Consider the following 17785-nt stretch of genomic DNA (forward strand, 5'->3'; position numbering starts at 1 on the left):
AGAAGCTATGGGCTTCCTTTAATCAGGAGGTCTATGTCCTCTCCATGCATGGTCCTTGGTTGGAGTGTCAGTCTCTGCAGGCCCCCCTGGACCCAGGTTTTTTGGCTCTGTCGGTCACCTTGTGGAGCTCCTGTCCCTCCAGTTCTTTCTATCTTCCCTAGGGTCCTCCTTGCTGTTTAGCTTCTTGAGGACTCCAAGTAATCCGATTAAAAAAATGGGGTACAGAGCTAAACAGTGAATTCTCAACAGAGGAATATAGAATGGGAGAGAAACATTTAAAGAAACCTTCAACATTCTTAGTTCTCAAGAAATGCAAATCAAAACAACCCTGAGATTCCACCTCACACCTATCAGAATGGCTATGATCAAAAACTCAAGGGATGACACATGCTGGAGAGGTTGCAGAGAAAGGGGAACACCCCTTCCTTTGCTGGTAGGGATGTAACCTTGTACAACTGCTTTGGAAATCAATCTGGCACTTTCTCAGAAAGTTAGGAAGAGTGCTACTTCAAGATCCAGCTATACCACTCCTGGGTAAATAGCCGAAAGATACTCAACCATACAACAAGGACATTTGTTCAACTATGTTCATAGCAACTTTATTCATAATAGTCAGAATATGGAAACAACCTAAATGTCCCTCAACTGAGGAATGGATACAGAAATTGTGGTGCATCTATGGAATATTACTCAGCAATTAAAAACAAGGAAATCATGAAATTTGAAGACAAATGGATCACCCTGAGTGAGGTATCTCAGAAGCAGCGTATGGTATATACTCACTTATAAGTGGCTATCAGACAGATAATACACGATAAACAGTGCAAGTTTCCTTTCTTTGTTGGTGTTGTTTTGCATTTGAGTGAGGGTCTTTTATAACCCAGGGTGATTTATAGATTGCTTTGGAGAGAAGCTGTCCCTGAAACCCTGGCCCTCCTGTGTGAAGACCTGGGATGTGCAGGGATCACAAGCCTGCCCCAGCAGCTTGTTTACTGTCTCAATGCTGAAATATCATTGATGTGAAAAATAGTAGCATTTAATCTGCTAATACACAATTTTCTCAATTTAAAATCTAATTTCTATTGATATATAAGTAAGATATCATTTTTATTGTTAAACTTTATAAGACCAGTACCATAGAGCTTTGGGGAAAGCCCTAAACTTGAGTGTGGGCAATCCTCCCAGATTTAACTTGGATCAGGCTGAATTCGGAGACTTTGGCGTGATGAGACACTTTTGTAATCATATTTTCAAAACTAAGAAGTATATGTGGCAAACACATAACTAAGACTTGTGTTCTTATAAACTGCTTATAAACAAAGATGAAAAGCGTTAAGGGAGCACCTTGTGGGATGAGGTGCGTACCAATACCCCGCCGTAGAGGAGTCTATCTGCAGGTAAAGCACTGTCTTTTGAATAAGAAGAAATGAGCTTAGCTTTTGCCTTTGTGCTTTCTGTGGGGCAGACTCTAAGACATGCTGGCAGAAAAACACCACCCAGAGCTGTTTCTTATTCTGTTTCTTCCTGCCTCCCTTCAAAGTCATTATAAGTAGATAAAGGTGTCTTTTTCTGAGCACACAGCTTCCAGAAATACCCAGTTCCCCGGTCTGAGTCAAGACTATAGAGTTTCCATCTGTTCCTAAATGTAGACATTATCCTCTCTCTGCTTATTTCTTTGAATTCTAAATATGTTTCATTGTGGATTTCTACTGTTAATGCTAGGTAATATGATAATATTTGTAGTTCCTTTCGGATATACTGTTACTATTATACATTAGAATTGCACCCAGGATTCAAAGCTTGAAACAAAAACCTCTTCTAAGAATTTTTGTTTGTATTTAGTTTAATTAATATGGAACATTTCTTCTTTTTCGTGGTCTCTGACATTTTGTTGAGAAACACTATACAGAACGACCAGGGGCACGCAGACTCACATAACTGGCAGCTGTGGAAGAATGGGTGCATCTCACACCGCACATTCCACTTTCTGGCACTAACACTGCCGTGGAGAAGTAGCCATCGGACAGCAAGTCTTGGCGGCAACTCACATTAACACTGTATTATACAAGAATGTCAGCTAATTCACCAGCTGCCACCGCGACTGCCCATACGCCTTTGGCCACACCCTCTGCTGAAAGGTGAGCTAATTGATAGAAAACACACACACACACGTGTGTGTGTGTTATGAATAAATAGATATCCTTATATATTTGTATATTGTTGTGGATATAAACGTATTTTTTGGTCCCAGGCGTGGGATGTGGGACTGATTCAGACGGTCCCCAGCAACAGATTATTTGCCTCATGTGGGCTCTGAAAGGAGCTCTTTACCAGCAGCAGATAGTTTGAATATGGGGACCCTGGAGAGAGAATAAATGCCAGGGCCCAGAGAGTGTAGAGCTCTGAGAAAGAACAAGGCCACTCTTGGTTCCCCCTTGCTGCTCCTGGTTGCTGTTGTGAGACAAGAACATGGAGATCTCCTGAAATGAGGCCTGGACTGGCTCCAAGGAACCCGACAACCCTAACCAGCAGGAAGCAGCTAAGAGAACTGCACCCCCTCTCCAACTACCACTTTCTCTCTTCTGTCTGGTGTTGGGGTGATGCAAGGGGTTGGGGTAGAGTAGAGAGAAAAAGATATAAGACATAAATGAAATATATTGTTAAACAAGTAAGCCTACAATATATTACATATAATATAATATATATTATTTAATATAAATATGTTTAAATATATCTCCTAATATATATTTATTAATATGTTTATTATATTATACATTTATTTCTTAACAAATAGAGAACTGCCTTAGGATTGCAATACTATGAGTTGACATTTTAGTAATTACAGTTCATAAGGGCTCATGCACTTGTCTCTGCACCAGGAGCATACCCCTCCAGTTAGAACAGCACTCCTTAGAGACAACACTGTCTCCTTGGGGCAGAACAGTGCTTGAACTCAGGCCAATGTTTGCTCAGTTTCCTCTGAGCATACTTTCATAACTAAGATTTTTAATTGACTTTGAATTAATTTGAAAGTTTACTTCACTATTACTTTTATTCTAAGAGACCAAGTCACTGGCTGTAATGCAGTAGGCCTATCACATCCTGCCCATATGCTCACAGCATATGAAATCTATTTCTCATTTCCTATGAAAGTCAGGGACTTCCACCCGGCAGGGCAATGTGATGATTGTCATTCCACACTTGAATCTGACACACATAAAGAAAAGGGTATCCATATTCACAGGGTCCAGGTTGCTAAATGACAAGAGAAATCTTAAGCAACCCCCCTGAGTTTATTCCTTCTGTTTAATGAATATAATGAACAGCAGCTCACGATAAATGTGTGTGCACTGTCTGGAATACAGTAGCTAAAATGTTGAGAAAACATCTTGCCTATTGATCTTTAGTCTTTTGAGTATAAATATATATGTCTATGTACATATACACATATATATGTATGTATATATGTGTGTGTATGTGCCTAGGGAAAGTCGGGGAAAAAATAGGAGTGTTTTGTGTTTTGGCTTTTATCTCCCACATAGGTTTCTAAAATTTCAGGAGATTTAGTCCACATGATTAGTGTTTGATTTGACCCAAATTAAATAGCTGGGGGACAAAAGAGAGAATAAATGGAAAAATGGTCACTGTAGTCAACAGCATCATTATGAAATACTTATGGGAAGCTTTAATGTTTTCTCAATTGTAGGATGAGTCATCAGAGCAAGCCAGAAATAAAAAGACTAAGAAAGTCCCAGTGAGGCAGAAACTTTCTGGCAAAGAGAAGATACTCTTGGACCTAGATCTGGGCCCTTTATCAACTCAGTTCTTGCAAGGCAAGAAGTTAAACTGACAGTGATACTGGCTATAAGGAGACTGGCTACATGCTAGATAAAGAGTAGCAACTCTAACGACACAGAACAAATAAATGTGTTCTCTGGCCTCTTATTCCCAGAGAATACAACTTGCCACCTCCACTCAGTGTCAAAGAGCATTAAAAATAAATGGGAAAATTATGAAGAAAAGTCAGAACCCCAATTTATTTGCCGTCAAGCCTGGTTAATCGCTTGGTTTCTCCATCACTCCTCAGACCGAAGCCCTTTTAGATTCACTCGTCAACAGAAGATGCATTCAGCTAAACTGGCTGACTAATTAAATCCTGCAGAAATCTATGTATGCAAATGAGGTAAGGACAGCTTCTTTGATTGTGATTAAATTTTCTACTTGGCTAAGTATTTATTTTCATCGTAAAAGCAGCACACTGGGAACAAGCATGAAGAGACTTGAATGAATGAGTGTGTGGACTGACAGGGACTCAGAGGTTGGGAAAAAGAATACCATCTTTAGCACCCATGCCGCTTGCCATAGCCTCGGCTCCTAGTCTGCTTCTCTGACCGCTTCATACCTGCTGGTTCTCCCTGGATGATGTACAAATTAGCTTCCCTCCTAGACAATTATAAGCAAAGCTTTTTTCCTACTGCCCACAGAGTTAACTGAGGTCCAAAGGTTCCTTTTATATCTGTTCCATTAGTTCTAAAGTATTTTTTTCTTATATTGCCTTTTGGCTTGGTGACTTATTTTCATAGTTTGTTTCTTAATGTTATTTCTATGCCCTGCTGCCTACTCTGAGGCTAGCCTTCTTGTTCTCTTCTGCATGGGACTCCTGCCCTCTGACTTGTACACTTTCTGTCACTTTTATACACATTTTTCACTCCAGCCTAAGCAGCAACTTTGCCAAATCAGTGGTAAGTACAGGGCACTCTGGCTTGCCATCCTGACGATCTTTCAGATAGATCATTCACAACCAGAGGCAAAGAATCACTCAAAAAAGACACCTTAATAACCAACACAAAGTCGAAAGTCTGTATCGCTGTAGCTGGGAAGTGTGCCTGAGGGACTGTCCTCTGCTTCTTTGGAAACTGTGGTAGGGCACCCTTGCGTAGCATTCACCCTCAACACTTAGTAGGCTGGAGACAGTCTTCTAAGGGAGCCAAGAGTTTTACTCTTGCTCATTTTATACCCTACCCCAACAAACTAACACATACTTCTCATGTTACAACCTAATATAGAAAAAACTGTTATCCCAGAAGGACTTTTACGTAAAAGTATCCCTAACACTCTTTTGTTGTTTTTGAAGGAACTTTTCTATTGTGCCACTGTTTACTTGGGCAGGTGCTTACCATGCCTACCTGTAAATTGCTGGGTCATAAAAACCACTGTGTGTGCACATGTATGCGAACACACACACACACACACACACACACACACACACAACAATAAAAGGCAGGAAGAGGAAACAAAAATAACCAAGCAGCAAAATAAAACAAGTTATCCTGAAAAACTAAAAATCACATGGACTTCCTCCCTCCCTCCCTTTCTTTTCCTTCCTTCCTTATTTCTTTTTTTCCTTCCTTTCTCCCTCCCTCCCCTCCTTCTTTCCTCCTGCCCTCCTTCCCTCCCTCCCTTCCTTTCTTCCTTCCTCACTTCCTTCCATTGTTACTCACACACTCCTTTCCTTCCTTTCTTCTTTCCTTTCTTTCTTCTTCCTTTTCTCCCTCCTTCCCTTCCTCCCTTCCTCCCTTCCTTTCTCCTTCCCTTCCTTCCTCCCTCCCTTTGTTACTTCCATCATTCTTACAACAACATAAAGAGCTCTATAGAATCTGAATTTAACTGTGTCAGAAAGACAGATGTTAGTGTAAATTATTCACACTGCCAATGCATTCTTCAGTATGATCTGCTAAGTGGTAGCCAGCATATTTTACAGTGAAAGTCTTTAACATCAGTGCCTCCACAAAAATACTTGTTATCTTCAGAACTCAAACCTGCAAAGGTGCACTCTAGAAGGCAACTCTATTCCTTAAAGGAATAATGAATTGAACAAACAAAATCTTAACCTATAAATTTGATATGAGGGCAATCAACTCAGATTTCTAATTACATTTTATTCAACTGTCTGCACTTCAGTAGTCAACATAGGTATTTAAAGAAACCAATTGTCATAAGATACATTTCTTCTTTCTTGTAGGTGTATTTAAATTAAAAAAAAACCCCACAATCCACACAAATAATGTACAAAAGAATAAAGAATAAATGGACTTCTAGTCCATATATAGGAAGGTTGGTTTGGGGAGCTAAATGGAGACAAGAAGCTACTGGACTCACAATCTTTTTCAGAGACACTTGTGTATACCTGTGGCACAGGATCCCTCCGAGACCACGAGAATCTCACTCTGCTGTTTGCAGGCAGCTTGCCTCAGGTAGCATTCATTCTGGTAGCTCTCTCCATTGGAGCCACACACAGGCACGTAGTCGCTGTTGCACTAAGAAACAAAGATATAAAACAAACAGACAAACAAAAAAGAACTATTGTTGTTATTGGATTCTGCAGCCCTCAGACTTACTAAACACAAATAACCATCTCCAAACCAAAGCACATGTCATGGTTTTCAGGGATCCCTGTTGTATTCTACAAGTCTTTGCTTTGTAAGTGCATCATTGAAAAGATACACAATGGAGATGTCAAGGCGGCCAATTTTCATTTGATTTAGACAGAGACAACAAAAGTAACTAAATTGATTGCGTGATTCCAAGAAAGTGACTGAGCTATTAGCACACAAAAGATGTAACTACAAACAAACCACTGTTACTTAATTTTTTCCTGCTAGGTATCCTTGCTGACTTCTTAAGGTGAAAATAAAAACTCAGCCATGTCAGGCTATTAAAATCAAGGATGAAGGCTGTCTTGAGAGCAGAACTATTTGGCTGAAATTCCAGAACTAGAATATCCAGTTACTCTTCAGTTATTATTTTTCTACTGAATTTTAATCTTGATAAATTAAATAATATTCAGATAAGATATTGATTTGCTAATTACTTTTATCATTAAAGCTTTGGATATTGGTAAAAAGGGCATATATAAGCAAGACTTTGGATTATAGAGAAAAAACTTTCACAGGTGGTAAACTATATATCAAATTTGTTGAATATTCCAAACTATCACTGTTCAAATATGTTTCAGAAAGAGAAATGTTCATTTAAAAAAAAAACCTCATTACCAAAAACTACATATTTTTACAATGAAAATGAGGCAACCTACTGGGTACAGCCATCATATTATAATCACACTCTAAGGCATTAGAGATACTTGGCTGTGTCCTATACCTGCTAATTACACCAGGATGTGATTATCTGCTGATTACTACTACTGATGCATTTCATTGTTTAATTATAACAAATGAAATGATCAAGATGATTACTTATCAAGGCTTGCCTATGCCAAATCACAGTAAGGAAAACCATGCATGCAGGTACACGTGAAAATGCTTTTCTGTTATTGACTTTTAAGTAAAATGTTTGAATTTTTGACTTTCTATAAATTTACAATTCATACAAAATAAATCGACAACCTATCCAGGTAGCAAGGAACTTTTAATAAGCATGTCTATATTCTTAAAAGTCTATCACATGTAAATTTTAACTCAAGGGTTTATGCTAAAGAACAGAAAATAAAAGTGGCATAAGGTGAAACTTCAGTTGATGAGAGATTGAGACATATATTATGCTATAATTTCTAACAGTAACTGTACCCGTTTATTCACAACAATCTATGTTATGCTCTATCTTAACTTTACAAAATGAAAGCTTGGCCATCCTGACAAGTTGGTTTTTTATGTACTTATTTTGTGAATGTGCACATTGTGAATGTGCCTGTTGATCCGTGTGTAGGTTTGCACTGATGTGTAGGAGCCAGAGGTTGACATCACGTGTCTTTCGCAGTCACTTCTTTACCTTAGTGTTGGGTCAAGATTTCCCACTGAGTTTGGAGATGCAAGAGAGCTGGCTATCTACAAAGCTGCAGGGATCATCCTGTCACCCTGTGCCTGCCTCCCCAGGCCACAGTCCTGGACGTGCGCTATCTACATCGGAAATGTGGATTTAACTAGGTCTTCATGCTTATGCAGTAAGTACTTTATTTTCTCGGCCATTTCCCAGTCCTCTGCCCAGAAAAATCACGTGATATAAATCTCTGAATGAAAGACACATGAGTCTTGCCTTTTATCTATCACCAGATAATTTAAATATTAAATTTTACTAATTGACATTTTTCCAAACAGAAAATCAAAATTTTATGGCAATCATATTATTACGGTTACAATTTCTAACAGCATGATTTACTGCATATCTTAGAAATCTTCATCTTTATTTCTACAATTAATAATTAGTTTTCTGGGTATCCTGTATTTATTTAATAATTTCATTCCATAGTCATAATGTTGGTTTATAGATATAGTATGTTTATACAGCTACACATGAAATTGATTCGATTATGATTTTTGGTAATCTATTGCTACTATTTAAGTTAATAAACATTTCGCTTCTGATAGGTGATGCCTGTGGATTGGACATCTTCATGAGCTTTCCATACATACACATATTTTTAAAATTACATCTGATTGCTGACTACTGTAAGACCAGGTGCTACTCAGGGCAATGACAACAGCAAAACAACAGTGACAATTTAAGTTTTCAAATGAGAAGCATTAGAGAATAAAATAATAAATAAGACTGGTGTGAATTTCATACTCATGGCCAGGAGGACAAATGGATGATCATGTACTGGATGAATATGCAGGGTTTAGGACTGAGACAGCAGCATGCAGGTGGACTCTGGGGCTTCTCCAAAGCTACAGGGGTACCTGAGGCTTGGAGGAGGTGGGGGGGAGGAAGGAAGGAGCTGCTAACACTAGACAATAGACTGGCTTGCCTTTTCTTTAGACACATGAGAGTTAAACTTGATGTATATGGCTGCTTTGTTGACTTCTTGTGCTTGGGTCTGGAATTCGTGCCCCTGGACATCTTTTCATAACCAAGTTTGGCAATACTTGGTATACAGATTGTTGGGGTTCACATTTTCATCTGTCTGAGTTTGTTTTGTCCTCCCTCTTTTACCTTTTCATGTGTTTCAGAAAGGTAGTCAAATAGAAGGCGAGTGGACTGAGTTTTGTGGGGGGGGGTGAAAAGATTTTATTATCTTTGTCAAATGCTATGACACGATGCTGATATGCATCTTAAAATAGTTAATAAACTGATAAAGTGCTCATATGTCACTTCTGTGGGATGCAGTAAGCCAAATGTGAACAGTGCTTAAAAGAGAGCTGCCAAGTTCCATGCAGAAGCCAAATGGGGGATTTGTGTAGAGCTGAGAAGAGCTTAGCTGTAGATTATCACCACGATGCTTTTGGCCCTTGGTACCATGACTTGCACTCATTAAAATGAAAACCACAAGAGGACAGGGGTGCTCTCAGTCACCAAGGCTCAAGTCTAGTTTAGTGCTGGCTTTTTTCTTTCACCATCTTTATATAGAGGTCGGGTATGTTACTCAATGGTTAAACATTTGTAAGTTTTTGAAGTGGTGATTGGAGATACTTGGAGGCATAACAAATTTATGCTTTAAGAGCACAAGATTCATTGTAAACATCACCTAGCAAATGGAAATTATCTGCCACTCATGACATATTTTTACTAGCAGAGTCACCACCTAACATTCACACTGAAGTGCTATGCTTCCAGAATAAGAAAACAAAGGAGTACGCTGCAACTCTCTCTGTGAGAATAGGCTAATGGCTGCACTGAAATATGCCAAATTCTGGAAACTGGTTGTTGGAAGTCGTCATGGCATTGTTCAATGTCTGAATAAGGGACAAGTAGATGATTAGTAACTTACCAAAGACTAGAAAGTTTTCTGGTTAATGAAAAAGAAAAAAAAAATTAAGCTGAGATTATGGAAGTGTATGTGTTATATAATCTCCTATGAGGAATAAGTGATTCTATTTTTTCTTCTGTTTTAAAAAAACCTCAAGCTTATTTTCGAAATATGTGTTTTCAATAAAATGATTTTGTCCCCAGGTTTCCACATTGCTTAAGACATTCATACACGACTTTTCAACAACTTGACTCTCTGAGATATACGGAATTCATTTTTGGTACCAGGGGAAAAAAGGTGATAAAAAATTTCCATGTGATTAAGTGCTTGTTTGGTTAATATGGATTTTAAAGCTGATAATTCAGCATCTAGAGAAGATATATGTGACTTGTTTTATCTGTCGCCAGCCCCTTCCACAAAGTCTGGCACGGAGAAGTTTCTCAACAGATGTTAAGTGAATTCTGTTATATTCCCAGTTGTCAAAGGCTGAGGAAGAATAGCTTAAGATATAAAATAATATTCTTTTGAGAAGAAAATGTTTAAAAATCTGTACGAGCTGCTGTTTGACCATTCCTAAAGTCACTTTTATTTGACTGAGACAACATCTCCGTGCATGTATTGTATTGGTGGTTTTTAAAATGGTCAGGGCTTTGACTATGGTGGATGTGATGATGACTCTCCAGTTTGATCATTACAGGACATGGGCTTTACTTGGTTTCTCCTCTCTTTCTGAATGCGTGACCTTGAAACCTAGCTGCTATACTTTGTCAAAGCCCAAAGTAGCCCATGCAAAGAGATGGAGGTGGAGAGGGGCCAAGCTCCATAGATGGTGGTCAGGCATGAGTTAGAGCCCTCAGCTGAGAATGCTGTGAGTTATTCATACAAAATACTCCAAGTTTAAAATGCTTGAAGAGTTCAAGAAATTTTAAGCATCATGATGGATTTCAGAGTATTTCAGAATCTATATTTCTGTGTTACAGATGTTCAACTTATATTGTTTTGATTAATAATTATTTTCTATAATAAATTGACACTTCTGTTGTTTGCATGCATAATAATAAAAAAATAGAATTGGGGCAATTAAATATAAATATATAGTTGGCTTATTGTGTTTCATACTCTAGAATAATGACTTATTTAATGGGAAATTATTTATATTAACAGACACAAATGTTCTCATCTTATAAATGATGTAAAGGATCTTTGAGTGTATCTCAATGGTAGAGCACTTGCCTAGCACCATCACTGTAGAAGAAGAAAGAAAGGAAAAATGAGGGAAGGATGGAGGAATGGAAAAAATAATGAGCTAGGTAAACAAACTTATCTAACTTACTTATAAGAACTGAGTGAGTTTTGAAGGGTAGAAAGTAGTTTATTTTAAAGTATCTAAGGGAACTCAGAATCCTACATGTTTATTTTAGTGTTTTAGTAATAATAGATATTGGAAGACATTTTAAATTATGCATAATAAACACATTTATGTTTGAAATTTATCTCACATACAGAAAGGCTAATGCACATCCCATCTTAAATAGAACAATTCATGCTTATATCTGAAAATGCACAAGAAACAGAAATTTAGGTTACTATATAGAAGGATTTTCAGGTCCTTTCCTTTTTATCAGACAGAAAGGAAGAAAACATAAAAGAAAAGTAAACAAACCCACAAAACAACAACATCAAAACCCTGAAGACTGAGGAGAAACCAATTCAAGCAACTCCTAGCTTAGCATAGTTTATCATTTTCACGCAACTTGCACAAGTTTATATAGTCATCACCTTGATTTAGGCATTCAATAGTTCTGATACGTATACCAAGTCTAAATTTACTACTAAAAAAGATTCCTTTTTACCCTCTTAAAATACTGATGGTTGTTAATGCCAATATACTCCAGCAGGAAATTAGGAAATATACTTATATTCCCTACACAAATTTTCACTTATTGTTCCTAACCTACTCCACAATTACTTAAGTTAATGTATATTCACTAATCAGTACGAAAAGAGCAAATGTCTTGACTGAGAAACAGTCCCTGTGAGAGCTAAAAATGAAACAGTTCCTTTAATTTTTTTTTTTAATCTATAAAATTCTATGAGCCTTTAGTGATTCCTCCAACTGGGTTTCTCCACCCCCTTAGGCTATTATTTGTAAAAATTATGAATTGAGAATTCTTATGCTCCATTTCTCTCATTTAGTTCATCGGAAGTAAGTGATCTGTCACTCACTATGGTGGAGACTTTGAAAGCTGATGCCACATTTATGTGGTCTGCACTGACACATCTGTAAAGCTATGGTAATGTCTTCAGGCACTTTAAGCCACCAAACTGGCTTTCTCTGCTTCTCAAAAAGGAGGAAATAATACCCAGGGAGTTTTTATCTTATCTAAAAGTAACTCAAGCCATATTTAAAGGTGAATTTTCTTATCTGCCTCACCAAGATGTTAAGTCCTCAATATTCAATATTAAATCAATTCTCAACATTATATATTAAATCACATATTTAGATTCAACTTCAGGTTTGTATTTTTTATACTTTCATTTCTTATAATTTTGGAAGTGTTTCTGATCTTGTTCATAGTTTTAGGTATAAGCATACAGCCTGACTCAGTTTAAATTATGTGTGAATATTTGTTTTAAATGTAATTCAATAACAATCAAGTATGATTATAAGTTATTAATTCAACCAATTAATTCATCCAAGTGATTTGAGGTTATATATGATTATGTGATTATTTTGAGAAGAAAGAGAGTCCAATGATTTTCATGGTAGAAAATATGATAATAATTGCAATAGCAACAGTGGCACTATCATTTTCAATTAATTTTAAAAACTAGTTTTGATGATAACTTTGTTGTAAAACTATGTTTTTCTACATAGTTGAAAACGTCTATGACACATGACAAAGTGTACCTTCATCCTGCTTATGAGTCAGCTTGAGGCTCTATGTGCTCATTTGGATTCCTAGAAGACTCTGTTGTCATTTGTGGTGCTAGTCTCAGAAACTATAATGTATACCAAAAAGGTTCATGATTTCCAAACTGGCACAGTAGTTTTGGAGTAACCTTAGTAGAGGGTAACATAAAACTGTATCGTATTGACAGGAAACCAAAGGCCATTAAAACAAACAACAATAGAATGAAAAAGGGGAGAGATGACGGGTCTTGTGAAGAACAAAAGTACAAGTCCATGCCTGCTATCCACTGACTACTTTGACAATTATCCTCAGTCAGTTGCAAAAACAATTTAGGAAGACATAATTTCCATTCCACAACTGAAAAGTAAAACCTGAAGCTGTTTACCTTCAGTGGTAATTTTTTAAACTTTATTATTTATTTATTTTTATTTATTACAATGTATTCACATTGTATCCCAGCTGTAGCCTCCTCCCCCAACCCCTCCCAATCCCATCCCTCCTCCCTCTTCTCCTCCCATGCCCCTCTTCAAGTCCACTGATAAGGGAAGACCTCCTCCCCTTCCCTACAGGTCTCATCAGGACTGGCTGCATTGTCTTCCTCTGTGGCCTGGTAAGACTGCTCCCCCCTCAGGGGGAGATGATCAAAGAACCAGCCACTGAGTTCATTTCAGAGAAAATCCCTGTTCCCCTTACTTTTCTGACTAAGGCATGCACAGGTCTCTAAAAGGCATATGTCTTCCTGACATCAGCTTGCTCTCTTGGCAGTACTTTTATTTCATGCCAGCCTCCCTTTGAGTCTGTACAGTTATAAATTGCCAAATGATGGGTTGTAAAAGAAACGCCCTGCCTTGCAGTCTCCTTAATGAATTGAAGATGCAAATATCAGATCTCTTACCTTGAACTGACAGACGCAAGTCACAGTGTCTCCAATCCTTAAACACTCCCCGTCAAATTTACAGGTGTTGGTGTCACACAGGAAGAGATCATTTTCTCTGTCATCATAACCTCAAGTTTAAAAAGAGTGCTACAGTCACTTTAAAATGTTATAGATTTTTAAATAAACCTCTGTTTTGTGGCATTAGACAAATTTTCCTAAAATTTAATTCCAGCAGTTACAGATGTTCCACGAGGTTGATTTCTAGTGATAATCTCAAAATCTAGTGAAGTGACCAATAATATTTCATACTTTTACAACAGTTTCCTAGTGAATTCTCCTTCAACATCATCTCTTGGGCATGCTTTCTTAAATTTAGCTTGGCTTAATACTGACTGTGTAAATGGAAGTTTGATACTTGCTTCTCAGCTTTCTAATTAATTTATTTTTTCTCACTAAGTGGGCTATATCAGTGACCCAAACTCAACAATTTGGAAAAGATCTGGTGATGGCTTATGTATGCCATTTAATATTTGTCTGTCTTTAATTGCTTTAACATCTGAAATGACCCTTATTGGCATTTTTTCTAGTCAAAGAGGAAGCAAAACCTCCATAATAAAGATGAAAAGGATTGGTGCTTTCTGTGAATGTCTCTCTCACTCAAAGACAGATTGATCACCTTCAAGTTAACAGGGATGGGAATGGGCTGGCAAGTTGTTGACAACCTTCCTAGAAATGCACTTCTTTCTTTTTAGTTAGTGCACACAGCTTTGAGCTATCTGGCTCATAATGCATTTCTTCATTGCCCATCTCATCTTTAAGGTAGTCATTCCCTATAACAATTTTAGTTAAGAATGAAACAAACTAGTCGTGTTGAGCTACAAAGCCATCAACATTAGCCACAATCAAATTTTAAGGATGTTATGTTCCCATGTGGAACTTATTCTTTTAAAAATAGCAGACATGAATGCAGGAACCAAGAATAAATTAGAGACATGTTGAGTTTCATAAAATGCCAAATTTAGAAATTACCAAAAACAGAACAAAGTCAGTCTACTGACCCAAATCTAATAGGCCTGTATATTTCAACTTGTTTTAACAGAGGCTAAACTGGAGTGGTGCATGCTAATTTCCTTTAGGATTTATACCAGTCATCCCCTGGGCTTCTGCATGCCTCCACCTACAAGTGACACTTAATAACCACTTCCTCTCAAAAGTTATAGTCACTTCTTTTCTACTTACACATCTCCAAAGGCAACCTGATTCGAAGACAGACTTAACTCTATCAGGATTTTATTTACAGACAATGAAATATAAGCACACTTGCTAGAGACCAGGCCAGACCATGGCGACAATGCCCATCTATGTTTATGAACTTTAAAATACCCCCCCCCAAAAAAAAAAACCCAAAACAAAACACCACAATTTCTCAGGCATACTAGAGGCTCTCATTCTGACATGGAATACCAGCCAGTACAGTACAGTAAATTCAGTCGTTGGGCCCTTCTCAATTAGAGGCTTCAGTAGCATGCAGTATTCAAGCTTCAGTATTCTGATGGGGACTGAATAAGCAACTGGACTGCCTGTCACTCCATGAAACCCAGTGCAGAAGTGAGGGGACTGGAACACACCATGGTAGGGTCACTGTTCTCGGAAGTCTGCCAGGCCTGGGGCATGGCCATTCTGGCTTGGGAATCCGTCCTTGCTTCTTTATCAACTTCTATCTTCCACATAGGAGCTTGGGGAAGCTTGGATGGGCATCCTTTGGCTGCAAAATCAACCTCTTTTAAAACCACTGGTGTTTGCAGCCAAAGAAAAAGAGAAGGAGATGAGAGTAGAGAAGAGAGGGTGAGAGAGAGAGAGTGAGAGAGAGAGCGCGCAAGAGAGAGCTACAGAGCTATAGACAGAGAAGGAGCAAGCTAGAAGATGAAAGAGAAAGGGAAGGAGGAGGAAGGCGGGGAGAGAGAGAGAGAGACAGAGAGAGAGAGAGAGAGAGAGAGAGAGAGAGAGAGAGAGAGAGAGAGACACCCTGGAAACTTGCCTCCTTTAGAATTATCTGTGGCCCAGTGTTGAGTAGGACCTGCATTAAGAAGCGTTTTCAGAAGAATTAACGGTTCCCCCTGCAGTCATCATTTGATTTATTGCTTTCTCGATTGTTCTTTCTCATAAAGTTATTTCTCGCACATGCAGGCTAGACTTTTTTTTTTGAACGATGGGAAATATTGCATGTTAGTGTTTCACCTAGGACCGAGAACCCCAAAAAACTATCATCCCTTTAGTGTCTCCCTGAATCCCCTCAGCTCCGATTTGAGGGCGAACATCCGAGGTTCTCCACACCTGCACTTTGTTCGCATCCCAGCCCGCCCAGCCCTAGCCGAAGCAGTTCCCACCGTTTTCTCGGGCTCGAGGTGGGAAGTCCTGGGTTTCAGGCAGTGGAAGGCGAGTGGCTGGGCAGACACACGAGGGTGGACAGGTCTCTTTTCAGGGGGGAAGGAGTGGAGCGTTGAGGGTCCGTACTTACCGGAGCAGTTCCACCCGGTGGGCGTCTGGCAGTCACTTAGGGAGGTAGGGAAAGCGGCGAGTTTCACCGGGCGGGCTACGATCAGCAGCGTCACGGGCAACAGCAGCAGCCAGCAGAAGCCCTCGCAAAGTGTCCAGCTGCTGCCCTGCCGCGGGGACTCCCACAGCACCATGACTACTTCGCGCAACTCTGCAGCAAGCAACGGCTTCTGAGGAACACGGGGTCGCGGGGGCCACGCAGCGGGCTACTGAGCATCCCGCGGACCGCGGCAGCGGAGGAGGCGGCGGCAGGGACAGCCGGAGGTGAGGCTGCGGCCAAACGAGCGCATGATCTCCGTAGTTTCAGCAACATCCAGTGACCCGGCTCAGCCCGGGGAGCGAATTGATAGTCCGCTGAGAGGCTGCGCCCCAGACGCAGGGAGCTGCTGCCATACGGAACAGGGTCGGGGCAAAGGAGGAGCAGGAGACTGAAAGCAGGATGTAAAGAGGAGGCAGCCGGCGGGCAGAACGGAGGCGCGCGACGAGACTGGGTGGAGGGACAGTCACAGCGCCCCGCAGCCCAGCCGCCGCCTCTCGCGCTCTGCCGCCCGCATCCCTCTGGCGTTTGGGAAGCAGCAGGTCCTTAGCCCGCCCGGGGTCACGTGGGAAGCGGCAGTCGGACTCTGATTGGCGGAGCGGGATGCAGGTCCCGGGAGGGAGGGGTCGGCGAGGAGGTGCAAGGAGGAGGCGGCCACTGATGCCACAGATGGGCTAGCTCTCCAGGCTCTTGCCCGAGCGGGGCTAGGCGGGGATGGCTCCTGGGAGAAGGTTAGGCTTCAGGGCGGCTACTCCCACGCCTTCATCCCACTTGCCTCGCTTCTCTGCTCCAGGACGCCCCCTACTGCGCGCGGGTTACTGCTTGCGCCTCTACCGTGCATGACCCTGAGCTGCCAGCACCCGCTGCGGCTGGGGGCCCTTCTCTCCCAGCTGGAGGTGGTGGGGGCGGAGGAGGTGGAGGACCCGCAGCCCCAGGGCAGCGAAGGGAAAAAGAGTAGGGAGCAGCGGGCGTCCCGCCGGCGCCGCCGGGCCGGGAAAGGGATCCAAGCTGGGCATATCGAGGTAGCAAAAGAAGCATAAGATCCTTCTCTATGAAACAGAGGAAAGAGGGCGAGAGGCGGCGGGGTAAGAGCCAGAAAGCTTTGGGTGGCTTGAAACAGCAGCAGCAGCAGCTCCCGGAGGAGCTGCAACCCCGACAGTGCTGGCCAGGCTGGCTTAACCAGTTTAGTCGGCTCTCCCCAGACTCCCGGTCCTCCTTTCCCCTTCCAGGCTCTCCGCAGCTCAGACCCGCTAGGGCGGCTGAAGGCTCGGTTCCCTCTCCCCAGCTTTGGTACGGAACAGCCTGGAACCTATTTGTGTGGCTGTCTAAAGGGTGCAGCTGAATGTATTTGGAAGGTCGATTTTGGTCGGGACAGGTGGCCGGGGGAGCGGCAGGAAGCTTCCTTGCATCCCAGCTGAGGATAGGTTACAGGGCGAATCCACAGCGGCGCGGAGGATAGGGATTGCTCGGGCTGCACGGGCGGTAGCCCGGGGCGCTTTACACTGCGTCTGCGGGCGTTCCGGCTACTCCGGAGAGGCAAGGGCGTCCAGCCCCGCAGGAGTCTCTGGCTCCTCTAGGTTCTCTTTGGCCCCGCACTCCGGAAACAGCAGAGCGGTACCCGCCTTGCCTTCCTTCTGCTGCACTCCGCGCAGTTAGACACACTCTTCAGCTTAAGGAATTGCTAGTTGTTAGGGCCCAGA

The 17785-nt window shown here is 41.0% G+C and overlaps 1 protein-coding gene across 1 annotated transcript in view; it reads right to left on the minus strand.

The window, feature by feature from the left end:
* Nucleotides 1-16869, minus strand: part of Tmeff2 (transmembrane protein with EGF like and two follistatin like domains 2) — a 261295-nt gene extending 244426 nt beyond the window's left edge. Inside the window, exons 1-3 of the mRNA XM_021631291.2 lie at nt 16011-16869; nt 13511-13620; nt 6188-6317 (exon numbers count right to left, since the gene is read on the minus strand). Coding sequence (XP_021486966.1) covers nt 6188-6317; nt 13511-13620; nt 16011-16182 — 412 coding nt within the window. The 5' untranslated portion in view covers nt 16183-16869. The remainder of the gene's footprint in view (nt 1-6187; nt 6318-13510; nt 13621-16010) is intronic.
* Nucleotides 16870-17785: the final 916 nt, after the last annotated feature.

The sequence above is a fragment of the Meriones unguiculatus genome, chromosome 15, assembly GCF_030254825.1.
Source record: "Meriones unguiculatus strain TT.TT164.6M chromosome 15, Bangor_MerUng_6.1, whole genome shotgun sequence".
Taxonomy (NCBI): domain Eukaryota; kingdom Metazoa; phylum Chordata; class Mammalia; order Rodentia; family Muridae; genus Meriones; species Meriones unguiculatus.